The sequence below is a fragment of the Elgaria multicarinata genome, chromosome 3, assembly GCF_023053635.1.
Source record: "Elgaria multicarinata webbii isolate HBS135686 ecotype San Diego chromosome 3, rElgMul1.1.pri, whole genome shotgun sequence".
Lineage (NCBI taxonomy): Eukaryota > Metazoa > Chordata > Lepidosauria > Squamata > Anguidae > Elgaria > Elgaria multicarinata.
The window spans coordinates 157,529,581-157,541,692 of record NC_086173.1 but is presented as its reverse complement, the minus strand read 5'-3'; the positions used below and the strand labels follow the sequence as shown (position 1 = coordinate 157,541,692).

The 12,112-nt window shown below is 43.1% G+C and overlaps 1 protein-coding gene across 1 annotated transcript; it reads left to right on the top strand.

Moving 5' to 3' along the window:
- Nucleotides 1-5,188: 5,188 nt before the first annotated feature.
- Nucleotides 5,189-10,078, top strand: LOC134396210 (zinc finger protein OZF-like). The gene is made up of 2 exons (XM_063122625.1): nt 5,189-5,399; nt 8,493-10,078. Exons 1-2 carry the CDS (start codon nt 5,279-5,281, stop codon nt 9,998-10,000), a joined length of 1,629 nt encoding a protein of 542 aa, XP_062978695.1. The 5' UTR covers nt 5,189-5,278; the 3' UTR covers nt 10,001-10,078.
- The last annotated feature ends 2,034 nt before the right edge of the window (nt 10,079-12,112 follow it).

The window sequence follows — 12,112 nt, the reverse complement described above, 5'->3', positions numbered from 1 at the left end:
TGGAGAGCATCACCATACTGCAGTATCGGAAGTAAATGGATTAAGTGCATTCTCCAGCCTCTTGTGTTTGATTGGCTATTAACGCGCAGGGGAAGCAGGCCTTTAAATCCCTGGTTAAGGGACAACAGTATGTCTCCCTATCCACACTCTCCACACCATGCATACTTCTGCACCCAACTCTTTCAAACATTCCTCATGCGACTTCGTTTCCAGACACTCCCCGCCCCCTCGCTTCATGGCTTGCATAGCTTGCACCCTCCGTTGGACACGAAGTTTGTTAAAGTTGGAGGATGATGGAAGGCTGTAATTCAAGAGCCATGTTAAAGTTTGTTGTTGTTTGTTGTTGTTTGTTGTTGTCTCCGGATACGTAAGAGTTAAAGTGCCCGACAGCTGGCTCCTAGAGCGGCGAAGAAATCTGAGACTGGGGAATGGAATCAGTGTTGCTCCTGCCTCTTCCTGCTCTTTTGTTGGGGTGGGAGGGAGAAGCTGGCGTCTGCACGCCTGCAGGGAGAGAGGTGAGTTGAAAAGGGGACTTTGGACAAAGGGAAAATGGAGTCCAGAGGAAGGAAGAGAAAGAAACAGGAGGAAAAAGATGGCTGGAGGGGAGCAAAGTATGGAAGTGTGTGTGTGTGTGTGAGAGAGAGACAGAGAATATGCATATAAGCAGTTCAGGATCCTTCACTACAGAGTAGTATATATCAAGGAAACCAAGATTCTCATGCAACATATCCAGTGTTGCCAACTGATCAGGAAATAAAGAAAAAGCACCAAGCTATACTTAGTGTCTCCTCCTCCTCCTCCTCTTCATTAGCCCTGATTATTTTTCAACATAAATTTTGCTCTGCAGAAAGCAGGTGAACCCTTTTCATGGCATGGGAGCGAAGCGTGTTCCCCTGTGAATGGTTGCAGATCGGACAGCTGTTAAAATAGGGTGACCATATGAAAAGGAGGACAGGTCTCCTGTATCTTTTAACAGTTGCATCGGAAAGGGAATTTCAGCAGGTGTCATTTGTATATATGGAGAACCTGGGGAAATTCCCTCTTCATCACAACAGTTGCAGGAGCAATACTAGAGTGACCACATACAAAAGAGGGCAGGGCACCTGCAGCTTTAACTGTTGTGAAGAAGAGGACATTTCACCAGGTTCCCCATATGTACAAATGACACCTGCTGAAATTTCTTTTTCAATACAACTGTTAAAGATACAGGAGCTCTGTCTTCATTGTCATATGGTCACCCTAGTTAAAAGGACAGCTATGCAAGCCAGTTGAAAAATTGGCAGCTCTGTCCACATTCTGTAAACGGGCAACAGTTTACCTAGGGAGGTTGTGGGCTCTCCCACACTAGAGGCATTCAAGAGGCAGCTGGACTACCATCTGTCAGGGATGCTTTAGGGTGGATTCCTGCATTGAGCAGGGTGTTGGACTCGATGGCCTTGTAGTAGGGTGACCATATGAAAAGGAGGACAGGGTTCTTGTATCTTTTACAGTTGCATAGAAAAGGGAATTTCAGCAGGTGCCATTTGTATATATGGAGAACCTGGTGAAATTTCCTCTTCATCACCACAGTTAAAGCTGCAGGAGCTATACTAGAGTGGCCATTTTAAAAGAGGGCAGGGCACCTGCAGCTTTAACTTTAGTGATGAAGAGTGAATTTCACCAGATTCTCCATATAAACAAATGACACCTGCAGAAATTCCCTTTTCAATACAACTGTTAAAGATACAGGAGCCCTGTCCTCCTTTTCATATGGTCACCCTACTTGTAGGCCCTTTCCAACTCTACTATTCTATGATTCTATGAACAGAGCAAACATGCTAGCTTTTCAAGTGCCTTTTAACAGCAATCGATCTGCCGGATCTGGCAAAGAAAACTTTTAAAATCACATTGAGGTCTTGTCCTGTGTAAACAAGCTGCTGTTAAAGGTGGAAGTATAGAGGCTGATTAAACATTGGCAATCCTATATACCTAGATTAAAATCAGATGGGCCAACTGTTGATTAAAATGCTGGATGCAGGCTTTTGAGTTGCACAGTGAGTACACCCGGTAAACTGACCAGTAGGATACAGGGTCTTATGAAGAAGAATCACAGGTGGTGTTTTAAAAATGCATCCTTTTTCTTAAAGGGCATCCCTGGCAAGAATTTGGTTGCCGGTAAAATACAGCAGGAAACATTTGTTATAAGAATCTCTGCAGACTTTTTTTTTTAAATAACCCCTTGAAGAAGGCCTTAAAATAAAATTTTTAAAAAAGGCCAAAGAGTTGGACTTTTCACAAATAAAGCCTAGTTCCACTATCCATGAGAGGTTTCTCTTTTTCCTGTGTTTATTTTGGATGCTTACCTAGGGTGACCATATGAAAATGAAGACAGGGTTCCTGTATATTTAACAGTTGCATAGAAAATGGAATTTCAGCAGGTGTCATTTGTATATATGGAGAACCTGGTGAAATTTCCTCTTCATCACAACAGTTAAAGGTGCAGGAGCCCTGTCCTCCTTTTCATATGGTCACTCTAGTTTACCTGCCTTTGCAGCCCCATTTCAGACTACAACTCACATCATCCCCGACCAGCCCTGTGCCCCAGCAGCTCTGTCTGAAAATACCATCCTGAAAAAGTCATAGAATCATAGAATAGTAGAGTTGGAAGGAGCCCATAAGGCCATCGAGTCCAACCCCCCGCTCAATGCAGGAATCCACCCTAAAGTATACCTGATGGTTGTCCAGCTGCCTCTTGAGTGCCTCTAGTGTGGGAGAGCCCACAACCTCCTTAGGTAACTGGTTCCATTGTCGTACTGCTCTAACAGTCAGGAAGTTTTTCCTGATGTCCAGCTGGAAACTGGCTTCCTGTAACTTGAGCCCATTATTCCGTGTCCTACTCTCTGGGATGATCGGGAAGAAATCCTGGCCCTCCTCTGTGTGACAACCTTTTAAATATTTGAAGAGTGCTATCTGAAAAGCCTTTCTCCTAAATCTTTGCTGTGTTAGAAACAGCAACATATATTCTGCAGCTGCTTTGTATGTTTCGCTCCTGGGATTGAAATCAGTTTCCACAAACCTTCAGTCCTGATGTAGAAGATGCATATTTAGACAGAAAAAAGTCCTACAACTCTCAGCACGCTTGAACGTCCACATGACCACCGACAATTTAAGATACATCACTTTTCTAATTGTACAACAAAATGGGTTATTTATGTTATCATTTGCTCATGTGGACTTCTCTATGTAGGAAAAACCTTTCGTAGTGTGCAAACACGTATAATAGAACATCGCTCTAAATTAAAACATCAAGGATGCACTGTTGGTACAGCATTTTACTGACAACTCTCGTAGATACGATGAATTCAAGTTTTTGGTTATTGATGGAGTATACCCCCATAAATACAACTGGAATAATCATGATAATTTTCTTTTAAGGAAGGAAGCGAGTGGATTTTTAAGCTGGGCACTGTACAACCATATGGCCTGAATGTTTGGAATTGGCATCCTTTCTTGGAAAGTAATGTTGACAGATGGTCCTTTTTCACTAGTGGTACCACCATTGCTATTCTAGTTTGTACTACATACAGTGAATGTTCCTGTACCTTTAAGATTCATGTATAAAATAACCTAATAAGGTAGAAGTTCACAGTGCTTGCTGCCATTGAAGCATTTTGGATTACTTGCCGGGGATTGAGATTTGAATCCATTATTCTTCCGTCATTGTGTTTATTTTATTATGTTCCTAAAACCTACCTTTATTACACAGAAAATCCTCCTTTTGAGGGCTTAAATTAAAAAAACAGGATGGAAGGATTATTTAAAGTATACAAACCCCCTATACTCCCAAGGTATTGCTCGTTCATGGCGGTGAGTGTTTAACATATACTAAAATATTTTTGAATCTTTTGATGCTTTCTGAAAACAATAATGTAACACTGCATGGTATTTAATTTGTATCTTGTATATCAATTAATCAATCATCAGTTTATTGTGCTAGCCGAAGGCCATGACAAATACATCCATAGAAAAGCATACAACTATAAAAGTACACAACAGTTTAAAATAACCAAGAGAACCATACAGACAACCTTAAATTTATTATGTCTAAAGCTCTCATTTCACTCAGCACTTTGAGTCTCCATGGCAGTTTATAGCAATTTTATCTAGTTCTCTCTTCCTAATCTTTTTCGCTGCCAGTGCAAACAGGGCCACTTTATGAGTGACGTAACTGTTGGTATCGCTAAGGAGGAAGAGAACTGTTTCTGCTTGGGCATTCCTGCCTCCATATGTCAGCAGCGGTTTCAGGAGTCTCTCTCTTGGGTCCCTATACAGAGGGCAAGTTAACATATAGTGTGTTATGTCTTCCACTTGTTGTTGACCACAGATACATAATCTCGATTCAAATGGTACCTTGTGGTAGCGTTCATCCAGCACTGCAGTTGGCATCACTTGAAACCTCAATTCAATGAAAGCATTTCTCAGGGGCAGTGGCCTCAATTTGGACAGATAACATGCTCTATAGTGTTCTGTTTTTAGAAGGGGGAACCACCGAGAGAAGTATCTTGTATATGTTTATCGGTCTTTACAGATAACAGAACTGTTTTTCTGGCGAAGTCTAAATATATGACGAAACAGGACAAAAACCGGATGCCCATAATCAAACTTGTAAAGAACAACCCATTTGGTTTATCTGACTTATAAAAAATAACCTATTTGGTTTGTATAAAACAATTTGACTTTGCTTTTAAAACTTGATTTGCTCTGACTTTATACTGTTAGTTTTACACTACCCTGTGCCTGTTTGGTGCATTCTCTTCCCCTCCTTATTGTTTTATTATGATTTTATTAGAATGTAAGCCTATGCGGCAGGGTCTTGCTATTTACTGCTTTACTCTGTACAGCACCATGTACATTGATGGTGCTATATAAATTAATAATAATAATAATAATAATAATAATAATAATAATAGTATCGTTTAGTTTTGTTTTCTGTTCAGCTGCTGACCTCTTTGGTTTGTTATCCCCTTGTTCTGATCCAGCACAGCTCTTCTTATGTTGTTACACTTTAATGTTCATAGGATTGCACCACCTGAATAAGTAATAAATCAAATACGCTTTCCTTAGTGACTGTATTCTGTCTGTCATTTAGCAGGTAACGGCATTGTGGAGAAGATCATTGAGGAGAAAACCTACCCACCCCAATCAAAGAAGGAGGCAGTGGGCCAGAGGGAAAACTTGTGACCTTTCCCCAAAGAGTCCAAGACTAAGCTCCCTGTGAAAACAGAGAGAGATACCTGAGATGAGTCAAAAGGAACAATTATGGAAGACTCACGTGGGAGGTGGAGAGCTTCTCTTTGAGCCAACAGCAGTTAAAGATGAGGATGGCCTCATGAACTTTGACCAAAATGAAGATCACCAAGGTGAGAGAAATTCCAGAGGTGTCACTGAGGTTTAAGGAACCAACAGATTGCAAACATCCTACCTTCCAGAAATCCTTCCTGTATCCACTTAACAACAATGAATCAAAATAGCTGCTGTTTTTATCATTATCATAGTTATCATTAATGCACCTAAGCATTTTTAAAGATTAAAAAAATGGCACAATTCTGTCCTCAGGCTTATAGTCCCAAAAAAACACAATACGAAAGGAAAAAGGAATGATGAGGAAAGAGGGAAACAAGCAAACTGATAATACAGTTGAGACCTTGAAGGTCATCTAGTCCAAACTCCTGCTGGTGCAGAAGATCTGTTGTTAATGCCTCGATGGCTGCCCAGCCTTGGAAGGACAAGAGGCTAGCAGGTGTCATCTGAACTCTGCCCTGTTGGTGTAAAGCCAGATAGTGGTGTATTTTATCCCGCCTTTCTGTCAAATATGATGCTCAAGGCAGCTAACAATAATAAAAAGCAATGATAGTTGGCCTTAAGTAAAATTCCTAAACCTGTATTAGTGTAACACATTTATTTGGCTAAGCCAAAGATCACCAAAAACTGGGCAAGCTTTTGAGATCTCCAGATCTCTTCATGGACTAAATGGGCCTTCAGTCTGATCCAGCACGGCTCCTCATATGTTTTCATCAGGCAGGACCCCTTCACCTCCGCTGCCATTTCGTTTTGAGGCTCTGAACATGCAGACAGTAGGAGTGGTTGTACAAGGCGCGCTCTGTACAGCGTATATTTGCCCACCATTTTCAATATGCAACCCCTGCTCAAGGGTGGTTGTGTCGTGCAAACCCAACGAGCCTGGGTTATGTGAGGGTAAAACAAACCCATTATCTGTTTTAGGTTTATGTGAGGGTTGTTTAACCATTGCATAACCCGCACTCCCTAGATTCGCACGACATAACGACTCTGGAGTGGGGGGTTGCATATACAAAATTGCAATTTTATTTATTTATTTATTTATTTATTATTTATTTAGAATATTTATATACCGCTCCCCATTGAAAAAATTTCGGAGCGGTGTACAAGGTAAAATGAAAATAAAAACAGAATAAAACAGTCAAAACAAAATTTAAAAAGAAGCCAAAACAGAAATCCAAGGCTGCATGTCAAAGAAAGGCTTCTTGGAATAAAGATGTTTTCAGGAGGAGCCGAAAGGAGTACAAGGTTGGTGCCTGCCTGACCTCCAGAGGCAGGGAATTCCACAGGAGGGGGGCCACCACGCTGAAGGCTCTTCCCCTGGTGGATTCCAATCGGAGGATGGATCTAGGTGGAACCACCAGGAGCAGGCCCTCGGAGGACCTCAGTGACCGGGAGGTTGGTAAGGGAGAAGGCGCTCTTCCATATTCCACCTCTCACCCCCTGCTTTTTATAGCATCTTACCTGATGAAGAGAGACGGAGATTTTGAAGCCTGCACATTTTTGTGATCTTTTGCTTGGCCTACTAAAGGTGTTACATGAATATGGGAGTTGGAATCTAACAATAATAACATACAGTTTTAAAATGAAATCTTAATTTTTATTTATTTATTTATTGCATTTTTATACCGCCCAATAGACGAAGCTATTAATCAATTAAAAACACAGTTAAAGATACAACAATAAAAGAAATAGTCAGTACTCAACTAAACCCATTCAGCAGCAGATTGGCTAACATGCTTTTTCTCACAGTACAGTGCCGAATGAGGGAATTTGCTGCCACAAGACGGAATGGCCACCAACTTAGGTGGCTTTAAAAGGGGATTTGACCTGGGTCAGGAGCCTTTGGCCTTTCAGGTGTTGTTGGACTACAACTTCCATCATCCCTTACCATTGGCCAGAAAGATGGAAATAACAGGAGAGCCAGTGTGGTGTAGCGGCTAGAATGCTGGACTGGGAGTCGGGAGATCCTGGTTCTAGTCCCCACTTGGCCATGAAGCCCCACTGGGTGACTTTGGGCCAGTTGCTGACTCTCACCCCAACCCACCTCACAGGGTTGTTGTGAGGATAAAATGAAGAACGGGGATTATGTACACACTGCCTTAGGTAACTTGGAGGGGGAAAGGCAGGATAGAAATGCAATAAAAGAGATATGTAAATAAATAAATAAATAAAAGCATATGCTTTGCATGTATTCCTGCATTGACCAGGGAGTTGGACTCGATGGCCTTATAGGCCCCTTCAACTCTACTGTTCTATGATTCGATGATTCATTACATCTTTATACCATCCAACATGAGCCTTGTGTGGCGCAGAGCAGAAAAGCAGCAGTTTCTGCAGCTGAAACTCTCCCCACAGCCTGAGTTCTATCCCAGCGGAAGCTGGTTTCAGGCAGCCGGCTCAGGTCGACTCAGCCTTCCATCCTCCCGAGTTCGGTAAAATGAGTACCCAGTTAGCTGGGGGAAATAACGGCCGGGGAAGGCAACGGCAAATCACCCCGCTATAAGGCCTGCCAAGAAAATGTCAGCGAAAGCTGGCATCCCTCCAAGAGTCAGTAATGACTCAGTGCTTGCACGAGAGGTTCCTTTCTCTTCATACCAGCCAACAGCCAAAGCTCTGTATAGAAGGCCTTGGGTTCAATCCCTGACATCATGTCCACCTAAATGGAGTTGAAGTAGCAGGACAGGGAAACACCACTCTCTGGAGCTTCACTGTCAGTCAGAGAAGTGTTTGACAGATCAGGGGTGCAGAATCTCAGGTCCCAATCCATGCACCCCCAGGGTCTCCATAGGGTCAACCCCATTTCCCCCCCAACCAATTGTTTCTTAGTTTGCCCATAGAATCATAGAATAGCAGAGTTGGAAGGGGCCTACAAGGCCATTGAGTCCAACCCCCTGCTCAATGCAGGAATCCACCCCACATTCTAAAAGATTGAAATGCTTCTCCCAAGGTTTAGTTATGGGCAAGAAGAGCTTTAAGTTACAGCATGCTGTTATTTCAGCCCCGCCCCTTTTGCATTCTGCCCCGCCCACCACTGGAATGTGGCCCTCCAGATAGAATTTGGCCCTCAGGCTGAAAGAGGTTCTGCACTCCTGAGATATTTGGACCAAGACAGCTTAACACGTTCACTTCAAAAATTCTTCTTATCCCACCAGGCAAGGGGTATGCGTTTGAGAAAGAAGATGAAAGAAATTCATGGGAAGCTTCCGAGGAAGGGGAACTCCATGTGTCTGAGGGAACAGCGAATAAGAATGTTTCCCAAGGCCCTGAGCAGAAAGAACTTGTTGAAAGTCCCCAAGGAATGACAAGGCAGCAGGAAACCTATTTGGAGATGAGCACAGGTAAATCCATTCCTGGTTGGCAAAGTGCAATCGCAGCTCAGGGGGGAATTCGAGAAGATCAGTGGCAAGAGACTTTATATGAACATCTCTCATGTGGGAGAGTCCAGGTGGAAGAGAAAATATACCAGTGCTTATACTGTGGAAAATCCTTCAATGCCCACTTTAAACTTGTGAGACATCACAGAATCCACACAGGAGAGAAACCGTATAAATGCTTGGATTGTGGCAAGAGCTTTGACCAGAAAGGAAATCTTATTGCACATGCAAGAATCCATACAGGAGAAAAACCATACACATGCTCAGATTGTGGGAAAAGCTTCAGTCACAAAGGAAGCCTGGTACTGCACATGAGAATCCACACGGGAGAGAAACCGTACAAATGCCCAGATTGTGGGAAAAGCTTTAGCCGGTCGGGGTCCCTTAAAGAACATGAAAAAACTCACACAGGAGAGAGACCGTACACATGCTTGGACTGCGGGAGGAGCTTCCGGAAAATCTCTGAGCTTACAACGCATCACAGGTTTCACACAGGCGAGAAGCCATATAAATGCTCGGGCTGTGAGAAATCCTTCAGTACAAGCTCTAATCTTATTGCTCATCAGAGGACTCATACAGGAGAGAAACCATATAAATGCTCCGATTGTGGGAAAAGATTCAGTCAGGCTGGAAACCTTAAGGAACATGAGAGAACCCACACTGGAGAGAAACCATATAAATGCCCAGACTGTGGAAAAAGCTTCAGGCAAATTTCTTATTTTATTAAGCACCACCAAACCCACCTTGCTGATGAAGGAATGCACGTGGAAGAGAAACTGTATAAATGCCCTGACTGTGGAAAAGGTTTTGGTGAGAAAGCAAGCCTTGGCAGACATCAGAGAATCCACACAGGAGAGAAACCATTTAAATGCTCAGACTGTGGGAAAAGTTTCTGTCTCAAATCAAACCTTGTTGTCCACATGAGAATCCACACTGGAGAGAAACCGTATAAATGCTCAGAGTGCGGGAAGAGCTTCAATCAGACATCAAGCCTTCATAATCACGAGAGAACCCACAAAGGAGAGGAACCATATAAATGCTTAGAGTGCGGGAAAAGCTTCAACAGACCCTCACAACTTAAGGCGCATGAGAGAACCCACACTGGCGAGAAACCGTATCAGTGCTCAGAGTGTGGCAAAGGCTTCATTTACAACCATCACCTTGTTAGACACAAGAGGAACCACACAGGAGAGAAACCATACAAATGCCTGGAGTGTGGAAGAGGCTTTAGTCTCAAATCGACCCTTATTAAACATCAAGGTGTCCACACAGAAGGGAAAACGTAGAAAAGTTTCAGGTAGGCTTTGAACCTAATGAGAATCCATAAAGATGTCAGAAATCAAACTCAGAGCAGGACTTGAACATGGGACCTGAGCGTTGTCAGATGGAGAGGAATTGTCCTTGTTTGGCAACATCCCACAAAAGGATTTGGACTACACATACCTTTGGTCAGATCCAGGAGGACTCTTTTTATGTTTTAATAAAGTGGTCAGATAGAGAAGGAAGTGAAGACTGTATTTCTGAGAAACATAAGGATATCATTCCTTCTATTTCCAATGTTCAGGCTTCTGCAGGAAAAACACACCACCCGCACACAAGAAGTTGGCACTTAGCAGGATTGGGGGAATACCAAGGTTTGCAGAAGTACAAAAAAAAATATTTAGGAAAAAAATCACTCCCCAAAACAACCCCACTGAAGACTGAGCATGCTCAGTGGCCACGGAAAAACGAAGGAGGGGGTGAACAGAAAACTGGGGAGGGACGGGGAATGGAACACAGTGGCTGGAATTCTGAATAGCAGCACCCCACCCTGCAACATTTTGGGTAGTACCCAACGTTACTTCTGCATAGAGTAGAACCATTCAAATAAATGGGACAAATTAGTTATGCCTAATTTAAGTCCCATTAATTTCAATGGCTCTATTCTGTGTAGGATTAGCATTGGATACTACCTTTTGTTTTAGGTCTCGTTCGTTTTATTATTTTTTATTTTGAAGGGGGCTCTTTGAGCAATCATTATTGGTTTGGTTAGGTTTTGCTTTAGAATCATCCATGTTGTGCATGAAATAAGTGAAAGCATGGTTCTAAATTACGTGTCGTGTTTGATAATTGCCATGTCCTAATCCGTAAGGCCCAGCTAACCCAGGGGTGCAGAACCTCAGAGCCAGGGGCCAAAGTCAGTCTGCTGTGGGTCCCCATCTGACGTTCTGGAGCTCCTCAGAAGCCCACGCCCCTTCCCTTGGCCCCACCCCCTTTCACCCAACCACCAATGGTTTGGTTGTTTCCCAGCTGTTTCCCCCCCATTCTAAAACATTGGGCCCGTTCAGAAGACACCTTAATCCATGGCTTTAACCATGGCGGTTAAGCCAGAAAGCCAGGCTGTGTTCAGAAGACACATGGCTTTCACCACGGTGAATAAGACTTTTTGATTTATTCACCATGGTAAAAGCCGTGGTTTAAAGTGTCTTAATAATAATACATTTATTTATTTGTTACCCACCTCTCCCTCTGGATCGAGGTGGGGTACAACACAAATGCAAACACCATGAAATACATGTAACTAATTAAAACATTTAAAACTAATACATTATTAAAAGCAGCACATTATTAAAAAAGGACATCTTAAAATTCAGCTGGGTAGGCCTGCCAGAAGAGATCAGTCTTTATGGCTTTCTTAAATTCTGGAAGACTGTTAAGTTGACGAATCTCTCCCAACAAGCCATTCCACAAACTGGGAGTGGCAGAAGAAAAGGTCCTTTGGGTAACAGATGTCGGCCTAGTTTTGGCTGACTGGAGTAAACCCTTCCCAGAGGACCTGAGTGTGTGGGGCGGATTGTACAGGAGAAGCGGATCCTGCAGGTAGCCTGGACCCAAACCATGTAGGGCTTTAAAGGTAATAAACAACACTTTATACTTCGCCCGGAAACTAATAGGCAGCCAGTGAAGAGATTTTAAAACTGGTGTAATGTGGTCACCCCTAGGTGTACCGGTGACCAACCTGGCTGCCATATTTTGAACTAGTTGAAGTTTCCGGACTAGGCACAAAGGTAGGCGCTATGTAGATAGAGTGCATTGCAGAAGTCGAGCCTCGAAGTCTTCTGAACACAGTCCGGCTTTCTGGCTTAACCACCGTGGTTAAAGCCACGGTTTACGGTGTCTTCTGAACAGGGCTATTGAAGTGTCTCTCCTAAGGCTTAGTGACAGGAAGGGCTCCAAGCTACAATATGCTTTGGGGTACTTTTTAAATGTTGGCCCCACCCCCTTTGGCCCCGCCCACCTCTGGAATGCACCCCCCCCAAGAGCTTATTCAAAATGGGATTCATCCCTTGGAGGCTCTTTACCCATGAACTTAACGGAACAGAAATGAACTCCGAACATACAAAGCTACCTTGATGTTG